General features: G+C 47.5%; 11 protein-coding genes across 11 annotated transcripts; 6 read left to right on the forward strand and 5 right to left on the reverse strand.

Annotated features, from left to right (window-relative positions):
- Positions 1-2,374: 2,374 nt before the first annotated feature.
- TRUGW13939_07827 (uncharacterized protein) lies at positions 2,375-3,850 on the forward strand (the record flags this gene model as incomplete). The annotated part of the gene is made up of 1 exon (XM_035490964.1): positions 2,375-3,850. The coding sequence occupies one exon, from the start codon at positions 2,375-2,377 to the stop codon at positions 3,848-3,850; it is 1,476 nt and encodes a 491-aa protein (XP_035346857.1).
- A 942-nt stretch (positions 3,851-4,792) lies between these two features.
- Positions 4,793-8,818, forward strand: TRUGW13939_07828 (uncharacterized protein; the record flags this gene model as incomplete). Its single annotated transcript, XM_035490965.1, has 3 exons — positions 4,793-8,353; positions 8,413-8,579; positions 8,635-8,818. The coding sequence occupies 3 exons, from the start codon at positions 4,793-4,795 to the stop codon at positions 8,816-8,818; spliced, it is 3,912 nt and encodes a 1,303-aa protein (XP_035346858.1).
- Positions 8,819-9,407: 589 nt separating this feature from the next.
- On the forward strand, positions 9,408-11,195 carry TRUGW13939_07829 (uncharacterized protein; the record flags this gene model as incomplete). The annotated part of the gene is made up of 1 exon (XM_035490966.1): positions 9,408-11,195. The coding sequence occupies one exon, from the start codon at positions 9,408-9,410 to the stop codon at positions 11,193-11,195; it is 1,788 nt and encodes a 595-aa protein (XP_035346859.1).
- A 732-nt stretch (positions 11,196-11,927) lies between these two features.
- Positions 11,928-12,674, reverse strand: TRUGW13939_07830 (uncharacterized protein; the record flags this gene model as incomplete). Its single annotated transcript, XM_035490967.1, has 2 exons — positions 11,928-12,333; positions 12,388-12,674. The coding sequence occupies 2 exons, from the start codon at positions 12,672-12,674 to the stop codon at positions 11,928-11,930; spliced, it is 693 nt and encodes a 230-aa protein (XP_035346860.1).
- A 1,035-nt stretch (positions 12,675-13,709) lies between these two features.
- On the reverse strand, positions 13,710-15,284 carry TRUGW13939_07831 (uncharacterized protein; the record flags this gene model as incomplete). Its single annotated transcript, XM_035490968.1, has 2 exons — positions 13,710-14,959; positions 15,020-15,284. 2 exons carry the CDS (start codon positions 15,282-15,284, stop codon positions 13,710-13,712), a joined length of 1,515 nt encoding a protein of 504 aa, XP_035346861.1.
- A 796-nt stretch (positions 15,285-16,080) lies between these two features.
- TRUGW13939_07832 (uncharacterized protein) lies at positions 16,081-17,616 on the forward strand (the record flags this gene model as incomplete). The annotated part of the gene is made up of 2 exons (XM_035490969.1): positions 16,081-16,389; positions 16,495-17,616. The coding sequence occupies 2 exons, from the start codon at positions 16,081-16,083 to the stop codon at positions 17,614-17,616; spliced, it is 1,431 nt and encodes a 476-aa protein (XP_035346862.1).
- Positions 17,617-18,228: 612 nt separating this feature from the next.
- On the reverse strand, positions 18,229-19,176 carry TRUGW13939_07833 (uncharacterized protein; the record flags this gene model as incomplete). The annotated part of the gene is made up of 2 exons (XM_035490970.1): positions 18,229-18,600; positions 18,826-19,176. 2 exons carry the CDS (start codon positions 19,174-19,176, stop codon positions 18,229-18,231), a joined length of 723 nt encoding a protein of 240 aa, XP_035346863.1.
- A 646-nt stretch (positions 19,177-19,822) lies between these two features.
- On the forward strand, positions 19,823-21,363 carry TRUGW13939_07834 (uncharacterized protein; the record flags this gene model as incomplete). Its single annotated transcript, XM_035490971.1, has 3 exons — positions 19,823-20,320; positions 20,379-20,859; positions 20,915-21,363. 3 exons carry the CDS (start codon positions 19,823-19,825, stop codon positions 21,361-21,363), a joined length of 1,428 nt encoding a protein of 475 aa, XP_035346864.1.
- Positions 21,364-21,471: 108 nt separating this feature from the next.
- TRUGW13939_07835 (uncharacterized protein) lies at positions 21,472-23,869 on the reverse strand (the record flags this gene model as incomplete). The annotated part of the gene is made up of 5 exons (XM_035490972.1): positions 21,472-22,534; positions 22,582-23,010; positions 23,061-23,425; positions 23,478-23,553; positions 23,622-23,869. The coding sequence occupies 5 exons, from the start codon at positions 23,867-23,869 to the stop codon at positions 21,472-21,474; spliced, it is 2,181 nt and encodes a 726-aa protein (XP_035346865.1).
- An 813-nt stretch (positions 23,870-24,682) lies between these two features.
- Positions 24,683-25,256, forward strand: TRUGW13939_07836 (uncharacterized protein; the record flags this gene model as incomplete). The annotated part of the gene is made up of 2 exons (XM_035490973.1): positions 24,683-24,808; positions 24,879-25,256. The coding sequence occupies 2 exons, from the start codon at positions 24,683-24,685 to the stop codon at positions 25,254-25,256; spliced, it is 504 nt and encodes a 167-aa protein (XP_035346866.1).
- A 650-nt stretch (positions 25,257-25,906) lies between these two features.
- TRUGW13939_07837 (uncharacterized protein) lies at positions 25,907-27,555 on the reverse strand (the record flags this gene model as incomplete). Its single annotated transcript, XM_035490974.1, has 2 exons — positions 25,907-27,172; positions 27,232-27,555. 2 exons carry the CDS (start codon positions 27,553-27,555, stop codon positions 25,907-25,909), a joined length of 1,590 nt encoding a protein of 529 aa, XP_035346867.1.
- Between the last annotated feature and the right edge of the window lie 22 nt (positions 27,556-27,577).

Genomic DNA, 27,577 nt, shown 5'->3' on the forward strand with positions numbered 1-27,577 from the left:
TTTACAAATCAGGGCCTGCGATCATGTCTTCAAACGACATGTCTTCAAGGCAGCGCAATGTTTTTATTAAATTTCCGAGCCAGCCTGGGGTAATCCAAGGTGTTTTGGAGTCGAGCCAAACTTCGTTTAAAAAGAGACATCTGGCCCGATGGATGCACCTAGAAAATGCGAGCGATGCCGTGGAGGGTCCGACAAGATCCACCTACAACACTGGGGTGACAGCGAGCATCGAACAGTTCGATGTCGCGTTGCTCGTAGCCAACATCATCCGACCATTTGACGTTGCCATCGTCACGCCCTATGAAGCAGACTATCATCGCCCCAGAAATGCAATGTACCAAATCCACAATTTTTATCCTGAATTGAAATCACTCGCCATTTTGGTGCGATAAGTGGATGGTTTACAGGGCGGAGGGGCTGAAGTCGTTATAGTCAGCATCCCAACCACATATGGGCTCAAGTTCCTCAGCAAGGCTAGGCGAGCAAAAGTTATGCTCTCTTGGGCGAGGACAGCCATGTATGTGCTCGGTAATGCAAGCGCTATTACTGAGTGGGACGTAAACGGGATCAATTCTATCTAGCCCTCTAAACTGTTGCATATGTTGAGGAACTATTAGGTCAATTGGGTCAAGGTGGAATCTGAATGGACTTTGCGTGTCTACCAGTTGCACCCGGCATGAGTTCAAATTCTCTAGAGAGAGACAGATACTGATGAGGTATCTGATGGTCAACTATCACACCATATTGGTCAGTACTAGATTAGTGTGCTGGAGTCTATATCGTGCTAATTCATTTGGTTTTTAGATGCTAGACTCGGCTTCGAGTACTATGAAAAGGTTGCAAGCTCAAACCACCTCGGTAAATTTTTGAAGACACCGAGTCACTATTACGATGTTCCTTTACGTACTGGAAGCTAGGGTTGGAGTCACTCTCTGATACCCCATCGTAGTGGACGTCCCGCCGCCCCTCAATTTCCTCTCTTGCCATCTCAACGTCATCAAGTCTCCAAAAACTCAGAAACAGAACCGTCTCTTACACTTTTTTTATTGATCATGTTGTATCATCTGATTATATTCACTAATAGCGCTCTCCCGATTGCTGACACGACGATGTGTTGGAACTTCAGGATACGAAGGGATATCATATTACCAAACAGCATATCCGACTCACAGCAAGGGCTGAACGAAGCCACAAAACAGAAAGGTAAAGCTCGCAGGAACTGACAAGAATGGCAAGCAAAGGGAAGAGATTACCAGGGGGGACACTTCACAAAGGTATTGATGCTGGAGGTATTGGAGAAATGGCAGCAGCTCTCATATTAATGTTGGCTGAGACAAGAAGCAGTCCCTAGTCTAGCCACTCCGAAACCGCAAACTGTCCTTGAGTTTGTCCAACTTTGTTCAGGGAGAGCCAGACTGCCAAACTGTCCTCAGAGCGGGCAGGGAAACATGTGATCCAATTGATGACGAAGGGCTTTGTCTTCTTCAATCATTTCACTCGCTTGGAGGGGCTAATGACCTCCATCGTTCTCCGACAAGCTTGGGGTCGAGGTACGGCACTGTTTTCGTATCCTGGTACGGCATAGCCTTGGACATGAAAAAGTTCCGCCAGCTTGCGTTGCTATCCGGATGGCTTGGGTATCACTATATCGCCTCGACATTCAAATCCGACTACATACCTCGTGCTTTTAATATCGCTAAGAGTACTCACCAGAAATTGATTGATGCCTGAAGGACAAGGCTCTTGTGGGAAACAATGGCCTTAATTACATGTGATTAAATAGCTGCTGGAGTCAGATCAGATATATATTTCCAAGGCCACTAATGGTAGAGTTAGTAAAGAAAATAGTGTTCAGAATTATAGTTTTTTATAGTTTAATTGACATCTAGAAATGCCCCGCAGTTGACCCGTCCAAGTATACCCGTAACTCCGCAACTACATTATTTTATATCCGCAAAGCCTGTAACATTTGAACGTTAAAACACTTTTTAATTCTTACGTGATTATAATTGCTAAATTGTAATAATTTGCCTAGGACTTAGCATCGGCTTTGGTCATAAATCCATCTTGTCTCGCGAATTTGACACCTAAGTCCGACCGATGTTCACGATTTGATCCCTGTGACGTGATGGTTTTTTTGCCAAAACTAGTTAACGCCGATATGCACTTCAGTCTCAATTGGCACTGAAAACGGGCCACTCGGATTGTGGAGGGGAATATATGAGTCATCATAATCTACTCGGATTGTGGGGAACAGGAGTGATATTTGGAAATTATAAAAAGGACATTTAGAAACTACTGTATTCCGTCATTGTCATTATAAATATTCTTCGCCTGTCGTTTCCAACACACAGTTGACATAACACCGCCAGCAATGACTTTCATCATCTACAACGACAAACTTGACGTTGTGCCACTCTGGATCAACGGCGAGGCCAGTCCCCTAAATCCAAAACTGTTCTTCGAAGTTGTCAATGCACAGGAAAACAAAACCGTACATTATGCCCAGGGAGCCAACGAGGCCGATGCTAAAGCTGCGGTTGACGCTGCGGCCGCCGCGTTTCAACCCTGGAGCCAAACATCCTATAGCCACCGAAGAGCATTGCTGCTCAAAGTAGCCGATCTCTTAGAGCAGCGTGCCGAGGAAATAGCTCGAATGCAAGTGCTGGAAACATCTTGTGCTCCGGCCTTTGCCAACTTCCTACCGAGGCTTACTGCGCCTGTTCTTCGCGAGATTGCAAGTCAGATATCTAACTGTCTAGCCGGAACTGTGTGCCCAACTGAGACCAACGATACCTATGCCTTTGTAACCAAGGAGGCTGTCGGACCCGTCCTGATTATCTCGCCCTGGAACAGTCCGACCATTCTGGGAACCCGTGGGATTGCATCCGCACTGGCAGCAGGTTGCACGGTTGTCCTCAAGGGTTCTGAGCTCTGTCCGGCGACGTATCGGCTGATAGTCTCCGTCTTTGAAGATGCCGGATTACCAAAAGGATGCTTGAACTTGGTGCAGGCAGGTCGTTCCGAAGCAGCGGCTGTCACCGAGGCAATCATTGCGCATCCAGAACTGCGCAAAGTAGAATTCATAGGCAGCGCAGGTATTGGTAGTTCTATTGGTCAGGTCTGCATGAAATATTTGAAGCCTATTTTAATGGAGCTCGGCGGTAAAGCTCCTGCAATCATTACACGGAATGCCAATCTTTCCAAGGCCGCGCAGCTCTGCGCCTTCGGAGCGTTTACTCACCATGGGCAGATTTGCATGTCGACAGAGAGAATTATTGTCGTAAAGGCTGTGGCGGATGAATTCACACGCTTACTTAAGGAAGCAGTCGAGAAGGAATTTTCTGGTGGTGTTGGCTCGGCAGTAACAAAGGCGTCTTCTGATAAAGTACACAACTTGCTTGAAGGAGCACGCAAAAACGGCGCCAAATTCCTCGTTGGAGATAATTCTTATACCGGACCTCACAAAGCGGGTCTGCAGCCTACTATAGTCACCGACCTGAGCTATGATGATCCGCTCAGAGACACCGAGTCGTTTGGCCCTTCTGCCACATTGTATGTTGTCGAAGACGAGGTGGAAGCTCTGCGGCTGGCAAATGATACTAAATCCGGGCTGGTCGCCTCAATTTGGACAGATGATGCTATGCAGGGTTTAGATATGAGTAAGGGATTGCAATTTGGCAGTGTTCACATCAACAGCACCACGATTAATGACGGACCTACGTCTGCAATCACAGGAACTAAGGGCAGCGGTTGGGGGAGTAACAGTGGTTCTTTCGGGATAAATGAGTTTTTGGTACACAAGACGGTCACTTTGCGAAAATCGGAAGCTCCTATTGAGTTCAAGTGATGTTTGAGAAGTAAATATGCATGAATAAATCGTATTTTTGTTCTATCCCTTCGGCTTAAGTGCCGGGACCACCAATATGTACTCCTAAAATTTATTGAATTTGTCGAACCTATCACTATTTTTTTAAGAAAAGCTAGGCGCTTTTATTGGCTTAGGCATTCGTCTTCCCATCGATTCGATACATCCTATTCATCGCTAGCTATAACTTTGCATTTTCGTGTGAAGGAAATATAGCGTGGTTTTGATGAAAACAAGTATGAAATAAGGACTGAAATACTACAAGGAAGAGAAAGAGAGAATAAAGACCAGTGGATTGAGAGGAGAGAGGAAATTCGTGGTTGAAGGTTATGTGATAATGATATCAACTCTACTGATATTGCCATTTACGGAAAGTATGAAACTAAAATTGACCAGACCAGTCTGATCGTTTCATTTTGAACCACGCCAGCTCTTTTTACGAAAAACTACTAGCAATAAATAATATTGTAAAAATTCATTGAATGCTAGGGTTATGGGTGCTTTATCTATCTACAGAGGACAGCGCCAAGCCCGATGGGGACAGGGCGGAACGAGGCACTTCTCCCGCCCAGGAACGTGAATCTTCTTGTATACGATCGATCCACCGCCTCAGCCTCAGCCACCTTGTGCTTCGCCATGCTCGATTCGGAATACTGAGGCTGCTGTTTATTGTTCTCCAGGACCGACAGCGATGGGACACCCCTCAACACCTTTGTCTCACTAAGGCTCTAGTCCTGAATCCGCACCGTTTCGAAGCAGCCATAGTCAGCTCTACATGATTATAACGCCACCTGGACGAACCGATATCTCGAAAACCCCCCATTTTGACCACAAACAGGACAGCGATTTATCGATGCGACCCTTGCCCTTCGCTCGCTAGGTGAAACACACGCGCTGACGGCCGTTGAATGGAGGTGACGACCCATGGCGTCAGGGCACAATACTGGGAACTCGGTGACACCGACTCAGAATCGAGCGTTCGGTGATGGGAGGAAGTCATCCTTTTCACACAGCCAAGAGGAGAATGCGTGGAATGATGGCGCCTCACAGCAGTCGACTCGCAATGGTCGCTCTGCCTCTGGCGGGAGCAGCTCCATCAGCACCCGCGGGGGCTCGTTGGCACCGTTTGCGCAGCCTGGGAGTTTCAGTTCCGAGCTCAAGAGTATGAATACTTCGCGCAGCGTCACTCCTCGCCCTGATACCGCCGGGTTCCCGTTTCCTAGAGTTGCCAATACTGCGGAAGAAAACGAGGCTACCGCCAAAACCGAAAAGCGCCAGGCAGCCATTCGAGATAGGATTGCGAAGGAGTTGAAGATCAAAATGGGCACGGAAAATATGCTGGAAGCGTTGTTGACGAAGAATTTAAAGCAAACAAAAGAGCAAAGGATAAGAGTGGAGTCGGAATTGAGCTCTTCGAATCGAAAGCTCGCACAGCTACATATGGACCTAGAGGAGGAGCTATATCGCGCGCAGCACCCATCGACACCACCTCGGAGTCGATTATCAGGGTTATTCCGCGGCAGCCCAATGCGGTCGCCATCCCGAGGCACGGAATCTGTTGATGACGAGGTAGAGAATGCAGATGGAGAGACCGAATCTCCTACATATGTACTGGCAGAAACTTTACAGGCCCTGGAGACTGAAGGAATGGCACCGGATTATTACGTGGAAAGGGCAAACAGCTTGGTTGATCTTTTCAAGCGGCACCCTACACTCAAATATGACCTCGAATGGTCCGTCTTTGGTCAACGAGTCCAAATGATGTTATTGAGCGACAGTAGAGAAGTTGTAGCGGCTGGTTACCGCTTGACACGATACGCCATCGCAGATAGAGCCTCGATCAGGACCATCCGGACCTTACATACGGATGAGCTCGTGACTCTGTCCTTGGTCAAGGAAAGCAAAGCCAGTATTGAGAGAGAACAGGCATTAAAGTTCGTTAGAGCTTTTCTAGACGTCAAAGATGGAGTCCACGAGATCTCCCGAGCTGTGGTCCGAGCTATAGTGTCTGTTGCCGAGCATCATGAGGATCGCCTGAGGAATATTTCTATCATGACACTGGCTGAAATATTGACCAAAGACCCAGCCCTTCTATCATATTCGGGAGGCATGAGCGCTCTACACGATGCCCTATCTGAGGGGACATTTGGAGCCTCGGAAAGCTTGATAGGAAGCTTCCTACACATCATGGACACGCCTCATAGGCGAAAGCATCTCCAAAAAGGTCGTGAGCTCGAAGCGGTCCTAACTCCATTTACAGACTCGTTTTCAGATACCCATCCGGGGCGCTTAAAGTGCTCCGCCAAGGCCATTTCAGCAATGCTGAAGACATGGCCTGGTCTTCTTGTTTTGGCCAGAGATAGATCACTCCCACTTCGATCTTTACTCGAATCACTAAAATACCCCGATCCTCAAGCTCGGGAGCTGGTATTAGAACTGCTCTTTGAGGCTCTCCGAATCAAATCACCCTCCTGGTCCTCATCATTCCTTGCCGGTCGACGTCTGACAACGTATGGCAGGGTATCAAACCTTCGCACAGAAGCAGACAGAAAACAGCTACGCTTTTACAACGAAAATGACAAGAATAGATTCGATCTTACCGTGCACTTCTCCGCCTTGGTATTGGCCACGCTGCTCGAGGCAAACTTAATCAAGGCGCTGTCAACTCTTATTGAAGTCGAGTCAAATCAAGCTCTTAGGCGCAAAGCTACCTTGCTATTGGCGGAGGTCTTGAAAATGGCTCAACATTCTCTCCCTCATTCTATCAGTTCCGATTTACAAGTTCTTCCTGCATTGTTACCGGGCGCCGTGAGATTTGATGTCGACACTCATGAGATCTCCACTTCAATAATCTACCAAATAGAAAGCATCAATCGCACGTTGGCTCGATCTGGGTCTATTTCGGGTGCATCAGGAAGATATGCAGTCGTTGATGACGATATATCAGCCTCGCTTCTTTCCGGAGAGTCATCTAAGAATAGGCTCAACCCCGCTATGGATGAAACCTCATTCAGAAATTATATTCTCGAGACTCAGGTGTTGAATACCGTCAACTACGTCAAGTGGAAATGGGATTTGATTTTGCGCATCATCGAGGGTCCTCTCACCAACCCCAAACGATTAGAAGAGGCCATCAAGGGCTCGAAATTCATAAAACGGCTTGTGGGGTTTTACCGGCCTTTCAAATATAGGTTCTCTATGATCCCAAACACCAAACCAAATCAGAGATACGTAAGAGCAGGTTGTGCTTTATTACGAACTCTGATGCAAACTGCTGAGGGAGTAAAATACATTGCCGACAATAAATTGCTCCGGCAGGTTGCCGAATGCCTCGCACAGGTAGATCGAATGAGTGGCCTCACCTCTGCGGCTCCTCTATTTTCCAGAGAACAAATGGCCGGCACATTGAGTGGTGGCTACTTTGCATTACTCGGAGTTTTGAGCGGGGATAGCCAAGGACTCTCGATGATGGAAAGATGGCATATGGCCAACATGTTCTATCATATCATCGAGCTCAAAGACCGGAGTGATCTGATCCAGGCCCTTCTTGGAAACATGGATTTCACTTTGGAAAGTCATCTACGAGTTCTACTTTCTAAAGCGCTCACCGCAGGCACCATAGACATACGAATTTTCGCCACGAAACTTCTCCGCAAATATGCGGTAGGTGGCCATATATCAGTCAGTAACGTGGATTGGGTTGTTCGTATGCTTGTGACTCAGCTTTATGACCCAGACGTTAGTGTTTGCGAAGTAGCTGTGAAAATCCTGGAGGAAGCGTGCAACCAGCGAGAGTATTTGGAATACGTTGTCAAATGCCGACCGTCCCTCGACCACCTTGGTGAGATTGCGGCGCCGCTGCTTCTTCGGTTCCTTTCAACATCTGTTGGATACCATTACCTTGATGGGCTTGATTACATCACACAGGAGATGGACGATTGGTTTCTCGGAAGGAATGACGCCTACGTCGTCCTTGTCGAAGCCTCGCTTTCCCGTGCCTATGTGGATCAGCCTCGAAGACACACTTTCGCTCCTGATGATATAGATGAGATGCAGGACATTGGAGTTGTACCACCACATTTTTATCGGGAGCTTGCTCGAACTTCCGAGGGATGTAAGCTGCTTGAGCAATCCGGCCACTTTCTCGAATTCGCAAGTACCATTCGGGACTTTGAGCTCAACGAAGAGGACCCTGAAGGTCTGTTGAAGGTCAAGGGTTGTCTCTGGGCCGTGGGCAATGTTGGCTCCATGGAACTCGGGGCGCCCTTTTTGGAGGAGACAGAGATTGTGCAGGATATTGTCAATATTGCCGAGGGAGCCGATGTCATTACGATGAGAGGCACGGCATTTTTTGTTCTCGGCTTGATATCACGTAGCCAGCACGGATTGGAGATGCTCCACGAGGCGGGCTGGGATGCTGCAATCGATCAACGTGGTAAATCCCTGGGGTTCTGCCTGCCGAATTCCTTGAACAAGTTATATTCTGTAGGTCTTCCCTTGTTTCTTCAACTTCTGTAGTTTGTGCTAATTCATTTTGACAATAGCTGCCCGATGTTCCAAATATTCGCGATCAGGATCTCAGGCGGCTATCACGAGAGATATTCAAAGCCGCGTCGACGGATTCAGACCCCCAGAACCAGCGTATTCTCAAGCTGATTGTTGATATGGGAAATACTGTTCTCTCTAAGAAAGCAGCAAATGATCTCCAAGGGTAAGTCTTGAATTAAACCCGCATTGAAACAGCAATGTCACTAACAGTGAAGTAGTCTAAAAGCAAGGTATCCAGACCGTTTTCACTCGGTCGACCTGTTCCGAAAAACCCTCACGATCCTCGAAAGCCATCATTTCCGCCTGCCGGCGCGACGCTTTGCTTTGGATCTGTTTGACAAGACCGTCATGAGACGCGTTGTCCTTGAAGAAGACTCGGGCTCGGATTCTGACAGTAGTTGATATCCATCTCCGAGGAAAATATATGCTGCTTTCCTGTTTTTTTCCTTCTCGCCATTTATGTCGATTATTATATCTGAATATACCCTGTGGGTCTTGTTCTGTTTGTCCGGTCGTCTTGACATTTGTTGATTGAGAGTTTATTTTGCATGGGGTTTGGGGGGCGCTCTTAACTACATCTCACGAATCAAATGACTGGTGATGTTTGTGTTTTAAAAAAAAATTTGCCGAATTTTCAGGCCTAGGTATATACGTATATGAGTTTTGTAAAGTAACGAGAGTGGATTGGTTTGACCAGGTGGTGTGATATGCACTAAATGCTCGTACTATGTCTATGTACGTCGTAAGATAAGATAATAAATAGTTCGTCGGCTGTTTGTTTGCTAGACGGACTGATTTAACTAGCCCGACCCCACGGGAAAAGAAATTCATTCATCCCTCGGACAAAGCTCCAAAGTTTATCCATATTATCGCCACCAAAAAGGATAGATTATCTCGTTTTGTCTTTGGTCACATGTAGAAGAACGCGTGTGACAAACCTTGGTGTCTCAAATGCTCCTCAACTCCGGTTGGATAATCGCTATCAGAATCCATGTCCGATGCACCTGATAGCGGCCGCGACTCCCAGCAGTCCGAGCCTGTGTTGTCGGCCACCGACCAGAGCGAAAGCGATAATAATAATTATAATAATAACAATGCAGACGCCGCAGACAATTTTATCAAGGATGCCACAGACGAAGAAGGAGAAGAAGCCGATGAAAACGTCGCGATTGACCCGTATTCGGTAATCAAGCGTATTCAGTGTCCGACATGTTCTCGGCCTTTGCGCGTGCCTCTACGTCTTCCATGTGGGAACACGCTGTGTCGGGCTTGTCTCCCGCCGGTGGTCAAACGAGAGGGCATTTCGTATCCTAGGGACGAGAGGCGAGAAGATGGCTTCCTGTGTCCGTGGAAGGACCGCGGATGCAAAAGGCCAGAGGGCAATGACTCGTCGTCGTCGGCCGAACACTCTATGGGTGACTGTGGTGTTGATGTTACCGTTGGCAAAATTAATGACGTTATAGAAAAAGTGCTGGAGGACAATGCTAAAAACGCTACTGTTGCTCCGATGAGCATGAAATGGATGCCGTCGACTACTACGGACGAGAGTCTTACTGAAACCAAGTCTCCCCCGCTGGCCCAGGAAGCCGCTCTTCATAATGGAAAATACCTGGGTATCTACAACCTGATGAAAGAAGGCAGCCTCCCATACGACATTGAGAATGTCACCTATGAGCACATCGACTCGGAAACAGAACTACAACCAGCTGCGGAAATAGACAACTTGGTTTTTCAGCAATTGAAAAACAACCTCAGAAGCGAGCTTGATTGCCAAGTATGCTACGGACTAATGGTCGATCCTCTGACTTCTCCATGCGGACACACATTCTGCCGCAGGTGTGTGGCTCGTGTCCTGGATCATTCCAACCTCTGTCCAATCTGCAGACGAAAGCTCTCTCTTCCACTAGCTCTCGTGCTGGAACCTATCAACAGGATCTTAAACGACCTCATCAACAACCTTTATCCTACAGAAATAGAGTCTCGAAGAGCGACGATGACGCAAGATACTCTTCTTGGAGAAGACAAAGATCTTCCTCTGTTTGTCTGTACTCTTTCCTTTCCTTCTATGCCTACATTCCTGCACGTTTTTGAGCCTCGGTACCGTCTGATGATACGTCGGGCACTGGAAGATGGAGGGCGAAAGTTTGGTATGGTCACGTATAACTATGTTGATGAGCCGCCGGATACCGTTGGACGGACACAGTTCATGCAATATGGCACTATCCTCTCGATTAATGGATTTGATCTGCTACCCGATGGCCGAAGTCTTCTGAGAGCCGTGGGAGTATCTAAATTCAGAATTGTCGATTGGGGTGTTCTCGATGGATATTATATTGCAAAGACTGAGCGCGTGGACGATATTGGCCTTGCACAAGAGGAAGATTTAGAGAGACGGGACATTGCAACAGCAACAGCAGCAGCGACCACGGCAGCACAGGAGAATCCTGGTGACGAGGCTCCCGAATTGCCGCTGGAAGCACTATCGACGCAGCAATTGATGCAAGTTTGTCTGGAATTTGTCGAAAGGCGACGTACGGAGGGGGCTCCCTGGCTTCATCCAAGAGTTTTGTTGGAGTATGGGCAACCACCTACTGATCCAGCTTTGTTTCCTTACTGGCTTGCCAGTGTCCTCCCAATTGCCGAAGAAGAGAAATATCTCTTGCTGCCCTTGACCAGCGTACGCGAGCGACTCAAAGTCACCACGAACTGGGTTAAAAAACTCGATAGTATGGAATGGTATCCCCCCCCCCTCTATATTTATCCTGACTATTTAAAATGAAGATACTAATTTGTTTTTTAACACAAAAGGACAACATTGTCATCAGTCTGCACCGTCTTATGACTCATAATCCCCCTCCTAATCGTCACCCTCTTTCTTTGCTACACTATCGCCAAGCCTGATCATGCAGTTTCGTTAGGGTCTTCGTCAACCAGCATGTCTGCCTCGGTCTCGCCCTTTTCATTCTCTTTTTCGATTTCGCTAGGCGGCGTGCAGCCTCCTAACGCAGAGCAGCAGCAGAGACGAGATGTGCTCATGCAAGACACGGTTACGTACATCCCACAGACTGTTGTTATAGGCGCCTTTGTGTTCTTGTTACTGGCACGATTGACCGGCCAGTTTGCGCAGGTCATGCAATTGAGGAGACGGAGAGTAAGGAGAGGAGGGGGTTTGCAGAATCGACATATCTGACTGAAGCAAGATGGGATATCCATTCTGTGTTTTAAATATTTTTGTGTGAAAAGATATCTGTCTTTTTCTTCTTCGCCTTCAGTGTTATAGACAGCATCAGTGTATATATCAGTCGGCGTACCAAGGGCTTTCTTATTATTGAGTTGTTTAATTATAGGCATTCTGATAGTAACGTGGTTTGCATTGGAGACTCGATTGCACTATCAATATCTTCACTGACACACTAGACAGCGGCACTTGTTATGAACCCTAGAGATTTACTTGAGGGACATATTTACTTGAGAAACATCCCGTCACAGTGCTGCTAATAAACAACTCCTCCTAGTTGCTAACAGTCTGGGAAGCAGAGCCACTGCTGCTCCAGCCCTCAACCGCAATGACCTGATAATTGAACGTGCCCAGATCCAGGCCGAGACTGGCCCACTCGTTGAAGTGATTCTCGATAGTGACAGTACCGCTGCTTCGCGTGGAGCTGCGAATGGAGATGTACTGGTCAAAAGTCGCGGTACCGACAATCGAGGGCTCGTTGACACGCTGATTCTTCCAGATGGTATACTCGGAACCATCGCTTGTAAAGGTACCCACGATCGACCCTTGCTGCGGAGGGTTCAAGGCGTTCTCGATAACGTAGTACTCGACAAGAGGATTGGTGGTCCAGCCGTATACAGAGAGGAGACCAGTACCGCTTCCCGAAGCGACCGAGAAGTCACCGCCAAAGGTAATGGGACTATATAGCAGGTAAGTAAAATGACAGATGCCGCATAGTTAAAGGAGGATATACCTAGTAGTTCCAGTCTGCCATCCAACTCCCACAACGAAGTCTTGAGAGTTGCTCCAATTCACGGAGAACCCGGTGCTCGTTGGAGAATAACTGACTGTGCTGTCAGTTGTATAATCCTGGTCATAGTCAATGGCACCACGACGGCTGAGAGTGTCAGCTCCTAGGAAGAAGTCATGAGGGCCACGAGTTGCGAGATCAACATCCCGCTTGGCTTCGGAGCTTGTAGGTGCAGCAAGAGATGCTGTAATAGTGGAAAGAGTAACAAGAAGGGTGGAAAGGGCAACCATATTGGCAATATAGTTATAATAAACTGAGACTGGTTATTGACTATTTATTGTTTTGAAGTAATGCTGCTGTTGATGAAAACAATTACACCGATCTGGGGTGAATAGATGCCTCTTTATATACTTTCGTAAACCAGCGTGAATGGCGTCAACTGGTAGAACTGAAACGAAATCTCGTATTAGTATGAAAGGCTTAATTAGATGGTGTTTCATTAGTCTAAATGCCGAAACCATGCGTGACTCGTTAGACTATTTCTTTTTAGCCTGAAAGCAGATCAGGGCTACAGGGTAAGTGACCTGCATTTATTTTATTCAGCCGCCAGAAATGGGGGGTTATGGATTGATTATTCTTAATCATCAATTGTGCCTAAATACGTATTCGGCAGTTTCAAATAGGTTATGTACAAGACAGGGGTTCTTCTTTAAGGTTAGGGTTAAGGTTATCTATCCCCGCTTCTATGTCCGGCTAAATTTATTTGGACTTATGACTTGTTACATATAAAGTTCCAATTTGACTATATAGTAGCGGATTATCGGATATGAATCTCTCTTCTCGGTCCAAGGGAACCGTATTGCGTTATTTTTGGCTTCAATTAGGTCTAGATATATGTTGCAATCCACCGGCACTTGGGGTGATGCTGGACGGAATTCAATATGTAAGCGAGGGTGAAAGGGGACATCGAGAAATACCGGTGTGGTCTTGAATGGCCATGTACAATTGATGAATTGTTACATATGTACTTGATGTGCCTTGCAAATGTTCAATTTGTTTTATTTTCTTTTGGTATATTTAAAGTTATAAATGTCTCTCAAGGTATCTCTAAATCTATTCCGCCATGAATCCCCCAAGTGACCCCTCCGCTACATGTAGATAATTACAAAAAGAAAAGTATGAAGAAGATTTATCAACACCGTCGCTTGCTCTTCAATTGATACAACTTTGAAGTAATAATACTTTTGCTGAAACCCAAAGCCCAATAATGAACGCCAATGCCTAAATAAGAAAATATCGATAATTCAAAAAGACTAGGCCTCAAATCACGAAGATTCATCATCAGATCTGTTTTCTGCTTCTGGTGCAGGACTGGATCCTCCTTCACGGGCCTGCTCAAAGACTTCAGGTTCGGCATCGGCGTCCTCATCTCCGTTCTCATCTGCTTCCAACTCCTGGGGCGGTGGCGGCAAGGTCTTCTTGAATTCTGGGTCCACGTTGCCACGGTGCAGGCTTCGCTTATAGATTTCTGCCTCGTCGGGATCACGAGCCGTGACATGGATTTGATCAGCTTGGTCCTCTCTGGAGGACTCGGCTCGACTAGGAGCTAGGCCAGCCCTTGCAATTTTACGAGCACGTTCGGGTGCTAGGCGCATCTTGCCTAAAATTGGATAATAATAAGCAGCCTTGGTCGTACCCTCGGCTGAACTCTTCGAGGATTGGGCAGGATCGAAAAGCGTCAATGCAATGTCGCGCTGTTTCTGTTCTTGGTTGAGTTGCTGAGCCTTTGTGGAATACGTCCGAAGCCTATCATAACGATGGTATTTGCTTTCTCCATCGTCATGGGTGTAGAGCTCTTCGTTGTTTCGATCAGGGTTCAACGGGTCGAGACTTTGCTTGATTTTTGTGGAATTCTTGTTCTCTGGAACAAAAAGATCATAATCCCACGGAATCGGGCCGGGATCTTTGTAAAGTTTTGGGTTGGTCTTGTGCAACTTGGCCTTGGCTTCATGCTCCTCAAGTACCTCGTCAGGAGGGGCAGACGGGTACAAAAGGCCAACGTCAATTCGCTCATCGCGTTTCCCAGAGGCTGCCAACAAAGGCTTTTTGTCGAACTTGAACTGGACAAACCCACCGGGATCGGGATATCCTTGCAAGTCCGGTAGAACTGGGAAGAAACCCACGGGCTTTAATTTGGGGTTATCAGGATGAACAGGTTTTGCCCAAGCGTCAAGCTCCGGTTTCTGAGCGGGCTGTCCCTTGATGCGCTCGGCACTATCTTCTCCCGTATGTTTGCTTTGTGGATAGGCAATATCGAATCCCTTCATGATATATTTCTTGATGTAGAGAGGATCGTCATTGGTCAATTTCGTTTTATCTGCAAGACGCGGCTTTGGTCTTCCGGGTGCGGACTTGAAGCCCCCGGGACCGCGTTGTTCGGCGGCAATGTACTGTGTTCGTCTAAGGAAACTGACATTGGAGTTTTTCACCGATGGGTTCTTAAGCTGGTCCAAGGGAATTAGAAACGGCAAGTCGCGAGGATCAGGTGGTGGTGCAGTTTCCGGCATGAGAATAGCTACAAGTTGCGCGCATTAGACCTAAAGGGACAATCCAAGGACTGGTAAAAAGAACATACCACTTTCATCACCCAGATGCAAACCAGGGATACCAACGAGGTCAATAGGCATGCCACCCTCAGCATCAACGTCAATGCCAGGCTCCTCGCGCCTCGCCATATTTGTCGCAAATCCAGGAGCAAGAAAGCGCTCCAATCCCTCGTGGGGAATGTCGAGAAACTTTGGGGGCATCTCTGGTGGTGGCAGATCATTGCGATACCGAAGCGATGCAATATAATCTTGGTGGAAGCCCTCAGCAGGGCGGCTCTCCTTTGACTTGGACATCTTGCCCGGTTGCTCGCGATTCTGCTGAATCGTCGATCAGCGTGAGGGTTGGGGTCTGCGGACACAAATGTGCTAAAGTAATCAAGGTATAGTAGAAGCCTGTGGCGCACCTCACAAGTATGCAAGTGAGTCTTCTATTCAGACAAGAGGAGGACTGGACGAGACGCGATACAATGAAGAACAAAGCTGCGGAGTTCAAATACGTATAATTGCCCCGGTATACCGCTTTCCCAATACAGAGTAGCGCAATCTGATATTTAACAGGATACTCACCACAACACAAGCATTAACCATCAGCCATGTAAGTTCTGGCTTCCTCTTATTGAAATAATTGACCATTTTAATCGATTTCAGAGTGACTTACTGGTTCTTCTGAAACCGCAATAGCAGCAGTATTGGTATAACTAGAAAGGCATTGAAGTTATTACTAGTTTTACAGCTGTTTTTAGGAGAAATCGAATTTCAAGAGGAAAATAGCAACATGAATTAATAATAAAACTCTTTCAGATAGTAGTTTAGCATGGAAAGTAGCTGTAAAAACCATCTCGAAAATGATGTCGTTTTCGATGTATAGCTGAGTCAGCATTATGCGCAGGGCAATAGATAAGATAAGCACAAAGCACAAGCGAAAACCCTCAAAATTCACAGTTTTGGCTCCACACCACTAAACATCCACCAGGTCGGTCCAAGTCGGCAACAGCAAAACGACAGAGTCACGCTCTATCCAGTGCAGAATCCCTGGCTAAGCTGTTTTCAACGACATTGACGGTCGCTCGCTAAATAACAACTTTCCGCCATGTCGTACGAAGAGCGCTCCAATGCGCGTCCTAACGTGAATGACGACTCTGATGCCGAGGAGGAGGCTTTGGTCAACGACTACAGAGAGCAGGTGCATTTCGAAGATGGAATGAGCGACCTCGACCGCACCACTTCACTTGGTGGCGCGTCTCAGACACAAGATCTTCAGGCACAGCTTACCGCTGCAGCCACCCCGCTCGAGTACCAGGCGACTTTGGAGACCAAGTTTGCCAGCTACGACAACTACTGCAGCCTGTTCCATTATATCCTGAACTCTGAAGGCCCTGTTGAATTGGAGGCTCCCTCGGTATGTGAAGTGCTAGTCCTTGTTGAAGTTTTGCGCGCAGGAGATATTGCGGGGTCGATTTTTTTTTTTGTTTACATAGACTGACATACATTGTTTCTGCGACAGTACTATTGGGCCTGGGATGTCATTGACGAGTTTATTTATCAATTCGAGTCTTTCTGCCGCTACCGGAACCGCGTGGCGCGAAGCGGATCTAACGAAGAGGAAGCTCAACTCCTCCGGGAAAACCCTAACACCTGGGGTTGCTACTCGGTCCTCAACGTGCTCTACTCCTTGATCCAGCGGTCACAAATAAACGAACAGCTTGCTGCCATCAAACGGGGTGAGGATCCGGCAGCCGTGGCGGGAGAATACGGCTCACGCCCACTCTACAAGATGCTGGGGTACTTCTCCATTATTGGACTATTGCGAGTGCACTGCTTGTTGGGTGACTTCAGTCTCGCCTTGAAGACGCTGGATGACATCGAGATGAACAAAAAGGCCATGTTCGCTCGTGTCATGGCTGCCCACTTCACCACCTACTACTACGTGGGTTTCTCATACATGATGATGCGCCGCTATGCCGATGCCATTCGCATGTTCAGCCACATCCTCGTTTACGTATCGAGGACAAAGAACTTCCAGAAGGGCAGCAGTCAGTACGACGCTATCACGAAGAAGAACGACCAGATGTATGCCTTGATCGCCATCTGTGTTGCCTTCCACCCTACCCGTCTGGATGACACCATTCACACTGCTCTTCGCGAGAAGTACGGCGAGCAGTTCCATCGCCTCCAGCGCGGTGGACCAGAGGCCCTGCCTCTGTTCGAGGAGCTGTTCCGCTCGGCCTGCCCCAAGTTCATCAGCCCCACTCCTCCAGACTTTGACAACCCTTCGGTCAACATCGACCCTGTTGATCACCACACCGCCATTTTCATGGATGAGGTGAAGAACACACTCTTCAACCCCACTGTCAAGTCTTATCTGAAGCTCTACACCACTATGGACTTGAGCAAACTCGCTGGCTTCCTTGACGTCGAGCCCGAGAAGTTGCGTGCATGGCTTCTTGTTAACAAGCAGCGCAGTCGCCAGATCCGCTGGGCTGAAGGTGGTCTTTTGGAAGGCGAGCCTATCAGCGCCAGTGATTTGGACTACGCCATCGAAGGCGAGCTCATCCACATCAGCGAGGCCAAGGCTGGACGGAGACTTGTCGACTGGTACCTGCGCAACCTTGCTCGTACTTACTAAGTTTGAGTCTTCGATTTTCCGTCTTCTTCTTTTCTCAATTTTTTTCTTTTTTAAAAACTTTTATGTTTTACCGGCTTTCTGTGGGTTGCTCTTTAGGAGTCGGCGTACCTGCATATTTTTGTAATGTACTTAGGAAAGTCATGTTCTTTTTTTCTTTCTCTTCGTCAAAGACATCACCATCAATCAACCCCGATGTGGATTGTTCAGGATGATTGAAAGATACGATGAAAAGAAGGCATCTCGGGTTTACGGGATTTAACTGGCGCCTTCTGGGTGGAAAACGATCTTCCATGGATTGGGGCTGAAAAAAGGCTCGTTTGCTGCAGAGCAATTAAAAAGAAAGCGTGAAGTTTGGAAAGCATTTGAGGGCTTTCTTCCATGATATGAGACGATGAAAAATGGGAGTGTTAATCATGAATGTCAGTCGATTGATAGAGAATTCGAGGTGGTGATAAATAAATGCATGAATAAGAGCACTGTTTGTAAATTATTTTTGAGAAGTAGAGTGATCTGGATTGTACAGTTCGGTGATCTCGATCCATATATACATCGTAAACGTGTGAATGATGGTATTATACATATTATCTTATTGTTAAATTCTTCCTCTTTTTTCTAATCTTTCACATCGAAACTCGTCCCACAGCCACAATTACTTGTAGCCCGAGGGTTGTCCACGATTTTGAACTGACTACCGATAAGCTCGGTAGTAAAGTCAACCGTGCTCCCGGAAAGCAGCTCAAGCGAGGGGCCGTCCATGACGACTTTTGCTTCGCCTTTTTTTGTCTCGGACGAGTCGGTGGGCTGCTCGGCTTCGAATATGGTGTCTTCCTCGGCGTCGATCTTGGACGTTGATTCCAGAGTCATTAAATATTGAAAACCATGGCAGCCGCCACTGGTTACGGTTATGCGTAGATGGTTGTATGGGTTTTCTTTGAGTGTCGTGGAGACTGATGTTGATGTTGGGTCTGTGATGTCTCGTAGGCGCTAGAGCATTGTCAGTAAATTTATTCAAGCAAGTGTGCGAATATTTCCAAGAGGAAAGCAGAAAATAATAATAAAAATTGTCCTCTGGCGCTGGTTGTATGTGCGGCAATCATGTCTAATTCATATAGATCGACAACGTGCCCTCACGTGTACCACACAACACCGAGAACATGGAAAAAAGGAATTGTATGCTAATATGCATTTCAAACTGTGCTTCGTACGTACCTTTGCAGCTCGTTGGGATATTTCTATAAGCAATGGGTTTCCATCATCGTCGACCCTCGGGTTTGTCAGCACAGCAGTCGCTTTCTTCTGTGCCGTTGTCGTGAACGCTAAACGTTGCTTGCTTCGCCACGGGTTTTGTGGCATAGTTGTTCTAGATCTGCTGATGTTTGTTGTAGACTGTCTTAACGTCGGCAGAGCGTACTGCTGGCTTCGAGGGTTCGCAACAATCGGCGTGCCGAAGTGAGAAGTATGAAGACGTCGATGTTGACATGGCTGTGCATGCAGAGTGCCTGCAAGAGACTGTTTCCGAGCAGCTCGGGAAACCCAGAGGGAAATCTTTGGCTGAGACATCTTTCGCGTATGCCAGTTGAGGTGAATCGGTCTTGTCTGGTCTGCGACTCCGGAGAAAATCGATGTTGACGTCGGGGAGAATTGATACCATCTTATCTCCATGCCCTTCACCGCCCACGGCAGAATGGCCACGCTTACAAATTGTCTATCGGTCATTTGCCCATAATGCAAATCACTATACATGTAAAAATCATATAAAGTCGACACTGGGAAAATACCTGCAGATACTATAGGAAGCAAATATCTTCCTGTTTTCTTCCTGGATTATCCCCACGTCGGAATTCCACTTAGCATCACGTATGAAGACGTCTTAGCGCCATCACACACGGCAGTTGAGAATCTCTTGGATTGTAGAATAACTTTTCGTAATTCTATGCTTGATTTTTCATATACACCATAATCAAGTACATCAATATTTTAACAATACCTCCTTTCACAACCATTGACAACAATATACAACCCCACTCACTGGGTAAGCGGCATTTCGCGGCAGAAAACGGCGATATGCTTATCGATCTTATCACCCCTCTTCGACATTGGTATTTGTGTTATAGCTCGAAAACCATTTACTTGGGCTCAACTAAGGGTCAGATATATATTGCAGCTCAATCCTTCAACTGGAAAGGATTTCTTGTTGGTTCGAAAGATGGGGTCGGAGATTACTGGCAAGAACTTGGGTGACTACAGCAGAGAATATGCAGCAGTGTTAGACGAAAAAGATGATCTAAAGCAGTTTCGCGATGAATTCATCATTCCGTCCAAGGAAGATCTCGCCCGAAAAACACTAGCTACAGACCTAGAAAACGACCAGTCAGACCCACGCTGTCTATATCTCTGCGGAAACTCCCTAGGCCTCCAACCTCGGAATCTTCGCAAATACGTCGACCAATATCTCCGTTCCTGGGCTATCAAAGGTGTCACCGGCCACTTTGTTTCTCATGAAGATGCCTTGCTCCCGCCATATCTCCATATCGACGGGGCTGGATCGAAGATGCTCGCACCGATTGTGGGAGCTTTACCTAGTGAAGTTGCTCTCATGGGGACATTAACTGGTAATATACATATTCTGCTGAGCAGCTTCTACCGACCAACTACGGAACGATATAAAATTATTCTCGAGGGCAAGGCTTTTCCCAGTGACCACGTAAGAGACCTTCTCTTGGCCTTTTTGAACCTGAGTCTTAGCTAATCAGGTATACCAGTACGCTGTCGAATCTCAAATCCAGCTCCACAATTTAGATCCTGCTACAGCAATGGTGCTGATCGAGCCCGAAGATCCAGCAAACCCTATATTGAGCACAGAACAAATATTAAAAGTGATTGATGACAACGCGTCAAGCACAGCACTGATTCTCCTTCCCGGAATCCAGTACTACACCGGTCAATACTTTGATATCAAGAAAATCACAGCACACGCGCATTCCAAGGGCATACTCATCGGATGGGACTGTGCACATGCAGTTGGAAACGTTGAATTGCAATTACATGACTGGGAAGTGGATTTCGCGGCCTGGTGTCACTACAAATACGTCAATAGTGGCCCTGGAGCCATGGCTGGATTGTTCGTGCACGAAAAACATGGAAAAGTCAGTCTGAAAGAGCAGGACGGTCACTACGATTATCGCCCTCGACTGACAGGCTGGTGGGGTCATGATAAGGAAACCCGGTTTGCTATGGATAACAGTATGCAATTCCTTGGAACACTATTTTATCATACAGGATTTTAACAGATATTTAGAATTCGTTCCCCAAGAAGGCGCCGCCGGCTTCCAAATATCCAACCCATCAGCCCTAGACCTCAGCGCCGTGGCATCATCTCTTGAATTATTCAACAAAGCCACAATGCCAGCACTACGCAAGAAATCACTCGCTCTAACCAACTATCTCGAATCCCTTCTCCTGGACTCCCCTTCTTCCAAGGAAAACAACGTCAACACACTTTTCACTCTAATCACTCCGTCAAACCCCGAAGAGCGCGGCGCTCAGATCAGTATCCGTCTTGAGCAGGGGCTGCTAGATACCGTCCTAGAAGTGCTGGAAGAGAATGGCGTCGTGATTGACGAGCGGAAGCCGGATGTTGTCCGTGTTGCCCCTACGCCGTTGTATAATACTTTCACCGACGTATGGGATTTTTGTCAGATTTTCTTTCAAGCGTGTAGGAAGGCTGCTGATGTGGTGGGAAGGTAATATCGAGATTATCGATACGGGAAATCATGTATTACAAAGTTAAAAAGTTTTTTAAAAAATAAATAAATAGAAGCTTCACCACACTATTTCTATACATCATGGTTCCATCTAGAGCAAGAGCAACTCTCCACTTGCCACGACCATATCTCCATTAGCCGCGCCGCTAGTAGTTTGAGGCTGATATATCTGCTGCTGGTTCTGGTTGACGACATATTGAGACGTCTGGCCCGTTCCGCCCAGTCCGCCTAGGCTGCTATCTTGTCGGCCACCGAGGTCGAGGTTAGCCATTTGTTGTGGAGCGATGTTGTTGAAGTAGGCGTCTGCCGCGTTGACAGCAGAAGCGAGATCACCATTGTTAGGAGAATTACCGGAAGGCGATACAGGGGTTGGGGCGACGGGGGCTACAGGAGGAGCAGTAATGGCAAACACGCCGTTTTCGCCATCGCCACGTTGGCGTTTGACTAGCGCAGGGCTTTCTATGAGGCGTTTGGGTCGCGCTGATCGGAAGACTTGTTGAACTGGTTTGAGGTAGACTGTAGCCAGGGTTCCAACGTTTAAGCATAATTCTTCGAGTGTCTTTGGCTCTAGTTTTTCGCTCTCCGCTGTAATCGGTGGCTTTTCGCCCATAACAATATCCTTGGCGGAAGCCGGGTCTGTTGACAAGAGACGCCAGTACATGTACCCTCGATCGCGAAGATCCGGGTCATCAGTGTCTTCTGTGCACCATTTGAGAACCTGCGGTACCAGCTGCTGACCCTTGGTCGGGCGTTGAATGAAGAGTTTCACTGTAGCTGTGAGCAACGCAAGTTGGACTTCGATGGACTCGTCGTGGAAAGTCGCCAGGTAGTCTTGTAGTAAGCCATCCGAGTTATCGATCCGGTCGGCATACTGTCCAATAATCCAAATGATGGCGGCCTTTGCCTCGGGTTCATCAAGCTCGTCTATGTTTTGAATGACAGCGCCGATGATTCCTTCGTACTGGTTGGGATATTTACGGAAGATATTGCGAATCACGACAGTAGCTTCCTGGACAATATAAGGGATCTTTGCATTGACAAGCTCCAAAAGAGTGTCGATGCATTCTCGCGCAGCAGACTCAATTTTGATGGCTAGTTTTCCGATAGCTCGAACGGCTTTGCGGACAAAGTGGACATCAATCTCCGTCGCATATCTTTGATACAGTCAGCAACAGTCAATAAGGAAGAAAGAATTACTTACTCTCGCAGCTCTGCAAGCACCACACCGATATTATCTTTGGTTGCAAGCATAAAGATAAGTTCCAGTTTCGTCACTTTGACATATATCGGATCATTGTATTTGCAGAAAAAGACGCGGATATCATTCCGAAGTACGTCGGGTCGTTTTTGTAAAATCAAGATTGCATTTCGCAGTGCCAGATATTGCACCTCGGGAGGTTTTGATAAAAGGGTAACAAGAGGCGGTGATAGCTTTTTCGACAAGCTTGTTACTTGTTTTTCGTCGCTGATATAGTTTATGAGATAAAGGATGACTCGGATCGAGGTCAGCACCACTGCAGAATTAGAGTGAGATAAACGAGGCGCGATTCGTTCCGCCAAAAGTAAAGCTTCGCCAGAGTCCCTTGGCACGTATGCCATCAGAGATTCTAGAATATAAGTCTGGCCCCATCTAGACTCGATTAGCGGGAGTTGTATTGATAGATGTTTCGGGTGGCTTACTCTGAACAATCGGCCAAGACTGATACCACTTTCGAGGCACTCGCGTAATCTATCGTTAATGATATAGATTCGCTGCGCTCCCAAATGTCAACCAGAGACGCCAAGACACTGGAAACAACGGTGGGGTTTTCGTCTTTCAGCATCTTGTTCAAACGTTCAATAAGATCTGAGCCTTCAACCATCTTCTTGTGGTGATCATAGAGCTTCGCTACACAGAACGCGGCCGTTTTTCGCACATATGGATCAATGTCAACCATTAAGCGCTTAGCCGGGTCGACTGTTGCCTCGACAAACTCTCGGACATGGATGTATGATATAGTTCGAAGAGCGAGGGCGCGCACTAGGGGGTTGTGGTCATCCATATCCTATGCATTTGTTAGAACCAAACACAGCCAACTGCCGAATTTTGTGACCTACATCCACTAGGATCGGTAAAGACTTGAGCGCGATTTCCGGCTTCGCTCGCGCGTAGTTGACCAAAAAGAGAAAGCACCTATTCCGCCCCAAAACCAATAGTCAATCAAAATTGTCCTCGTCGCGGACAGGGTGACCAGCACATACATTTTCTTGATCTCCAGACTTGGAATAGTCATGCAGGCGATGATATCCGGAAACAGACCGACCATATCATTATTGCTCATCGTCATATTGGCGACGATCTTTTTCAGCGCAATCTTCTTTGCCGAGTGGTTCTTGTCCTTTTTCCCTCCGCTGTTGAGCTCCATGCGCAACTCCGCGACCTTGCCCTGTGGTGTTCGAGAAAATGGTGAGCCATACAGCCCAGAATGGGGGACAACGCCAATAAACATCATGGAAGGAAAAGGATTTTCTTGCAGGTGGCGAGCATATCAAACATGACTATTTTGTGTAGACACGGATAAAGAAAGAATACAGGTCTGCAAGTGTGGGGGATAGGAGACGACGTACCCTAGCAAAGAGCTTTGCATCTCCGCCTGAACTCATGGTGGCTTAAAATGAGGGGAAGGCGATATGAGCGAAAACCCAAAAATAGCCAGACACGAGTCTAGTCGATGCGCCTATGCCAGACAGTGACACGGCCGATCACATGAATTGAATATCGCTGAATGAGGTGTGAGGAGGGGTGGGCGCGCAAATAACTCTGGGATCTAGTTGGTTGGCTGAGTCCAACGCTCCATGCCTCGATCGATCGCGGACTGATAACGTCAAAGGAGTGCAAATCGCCGTGGATTATGTCGTTTTTCTTTCTTTTTGGATTGATATCAGAGGTGTAGTGCAGTGCGGTGCGGTGCGGTAGTGTTCAGGGAGCTGGGGCGAGACTAGAGTTAGCTTGGAATGCAACGAACAGATCTCAAGAAAAGCACATTTCTAACCGGTGGATTTGAGACCCGAGCACACTGAGTCGAGTGCACAATCAGACGGCGATTGACGAGCTGTGAGATATCGAGATACAAAAAAAGGAGAAGAAGGTGTTGTCGTTGCATCCAGCAGCGTCAAATGGGCAACCACGAGCCTCCGTTGCGGGTCCGCCGGCAGACCGCAGACGGAACTGCTTCTTTTCTCTCCGCAGCGCTACGTCAAAGCAATAATACAACCACAACAGCTCATCGTCCTTTTAACGCCATAACTACTAGATATTCGACATGTCAGCTTCGCCGTTGCCGCCCAAATGGGTGGTTGAGATGAACACGCCTCTGGCCAAGAAACCCAAAGCTGGCAACAACATTCGCAATCCTCCTGGCTTTGCAGCCAAGCCGACTGGCAAGCAGGTAGCCATCCCAACATCCATTTTATACGTCTCCAAACAAACCCAACTAACCCGGTCTGTCAATTAAATAGCAACGCAACGCCCAACCCACGCGCGAACGCCAGCCCGCCGAGACCGAAGCCCTCAAGCTCAAAAAGGCATGGGAAGTCGCCCTGGCCCCCTCGAAACAGATCCCCATGAACGCGATTATGATGTACATGTCCGGCAACAGCCTGCAGATTTTCAGTATCATGATGGTGTTTATGCTCTTCAAGGGCCCCATCCAGGGCCTGATTGCTACGAATGCCCAGTTTCTCAAGTTTGAGACCGAGTCGAACCGTGCAAAGCTCTGGGGTTGTAAGGCAGTTTACGTTTTGATGCAGTTGGTGCTGCTGGGACTGGGTATTTGGAAGGTTAATACGATGGGCTTGTTACCGTATGAACTTCTTTTCTTCGTCTCCGTCTTTTGAATTACCTGCTAACTGTTCGATATAGAACCACGAGGTCGGATTGGCTGGCATGGGAGGGAGAGAGGCAGCCGCTAGAACGGGCTTATTTTGCTTTTAGCTGAGGAATATTCGAGGTTGATAAAAATGGTGTAGCTTAAACCGATATATGGTTCTCTATATAATTAACAATCTGACAGTAAAGTGAAAAACGTCGTTATAAACATTTCATTTCTAGCTAGAACTAAACTCGTCAAGATGATCAAAGCTTCCTGAGTACACTATTATATTAGTCCTGCAGGCCTTGGTATAGGCCTCACTATAGCTTCTATTTGAATTGTAGTTAACCTGCAACACATCAAGAAATATAGATGTATCAAATTCTGCAACGTAGAAAGTGGTTAGCAACTTGCGGGCGTTTTACAACCATTTCACACTTTGCAACATCACCACATTACCGATACATCACAAAAAGTCACCACGCTTAGAAAATTAGATACGTAGTGACATTTGCAACAGTAAGGCATGTGTAGTCTTCTTAATACGTTGCAAACCTACACAACGTCGCCGCAACGTTGCTGAATGGTATCCGCGTTCCTGCATTTTCCGGTATTGGTAACTTTCATCATTCATAACAATGGTATATCTAGATAGCTAGTATGCCGAGCTATCTTCTATTGTTTTTCACTTTCATCCTGTCGCACCCGCCGCTCCTCTCTCCACTTGGGTCCATATCGAACCAGCAGCATCAGTAAAGGTCCAGTGCAGGCCATGAGCAGCGCAATAAACGTATAGCACCAGCCCCTCCCCATTGCCTTGAACATAGGCTCGATGACCGCCGTCGCTCCAGCGCCCAAAAGACAACGGGTGATGTTGCTCGCCGCAGTAGCAGTCGCCGCGGTGGTCGGGTAAAGGTCAATGAGCAGCGTGCTGACAGTGTTAAACGAGCCGGTCAAGCAGAATCCTAGGAAAAAAACAATCACCGTCGGCGCGGCCAGATGCGTCTCGAAATCGACACACCAACCAAAGGCAATCACCAGGCAGACAGCGCCCGCTATTAGGGGAAATGCCATTTGCAGTCGGGCCTTTTCAATGGGAAAATCTTTGAGGTCGGTGTGTCGGTTACGTACTAGAGGCATGCCGATCTGTTTGGCAATTCGTCGGTAGTTGTAGTTTAGAAACTGGCCATTTATGAGAGCTGCCAGGGCAGACCCGACGCCAAAGGGCAGGTAGCATAGTCCTATTTGGAGGTCAGTCAGGTGGTAGGTGCTCCGATATATGGATGTGATGGCCACCCCAACATCGTAGAAGCCGGCAAACAAAATCGAGTTTGAGATGAGCAATAGACTCGTGTCTTTCTGGAAGACAATGGCCAGCGTGGGCAACGGATTGGGGAACGAAAGCTTGCGAGAGGCGGGGTCAAGCATTTGCTCCGCGGCTATGCGGTCCTCTTCGGAAGTCTTGCGAGCTTTGAGATAGCTGCTCAGAGACATGTTCCACGTGGGAGGCGGAATTGAGCCATTTCCCACCACTTTTCGCGCAGTCTCTGGATAGAAAATAAAAAACTGCACGAGCCAGATGGCGGCTATGATCACCAGAAACCAGAAGATCGATCTCCAGCCCAGATATTGCGATAACAAACCGCCAATAGTCGGGCCCAGCGCTGGGCCCAAGAGAGAACCGGCCGTCACAAAGCCCATGTAGCCACCTCGCTCAGCAACAGTTGCAACATCGGCTACGACGCCTGCAGAAAGTGCGATAGTGGTGCTGCTGCCGGCACTTTGCAGGCATCGAAGGACAAGGAGAGCAGCATAGCTGTTCTGTAGAGCCAGTCCGATATTGGCACACAGATAAATGACAAAGCAGAAAAAGTACGCAGGTCTTCTGCCAGCCTTGTCTGCGAAATCCCCAACGAAGATCGGCGCGATACCTTGGAAGATCTGGAAAATCATAAGCCACAACGCATAGCAAAAGCTAAAACAGACAAATCAAAACATACCATGTAGCTAGTCATGGTCAAATTGATCAACCCAATTGACACATGCAGATCAGAAGCCAGAGTATTCAATGCCGGAAAATAAATCTGCGACGACAAGGGCGAAAAGAACCCAGCACACGACGAGCAAATGACAATATATCGCTTCATGCCTTTGGGGAAGGCTGAGTATTCCATAACCGAAGAGGCCCGAGTATCGCTCTTCTCGAGATCGGAAGGAGGAAGAGGAGTTGTTGTTATTGCATCTTCTTCTTTTCCTTCATCCTTCTCGTCACCGCTACTGTTATCGACGTGCCCCTCATCGACGAGGGAAGGTGTAGATCTCATTGCTTGTTCATGTGGCAACGAC

Source organism: Talaromyces rugulosus, chromosome IV (genome assembly GCF_013368755.1).
Source record: "Talaromyces rugulosus chromosome IV, complete sequence".
Classification (NCBI taxonomy): domain Eukaryota; kingdom Fungi; phylum Ascomycota; class Eurotiomycetes; order Eurotiales; family Trichocomaceae; genus Talaromyces; species Talaromyces rugulosus.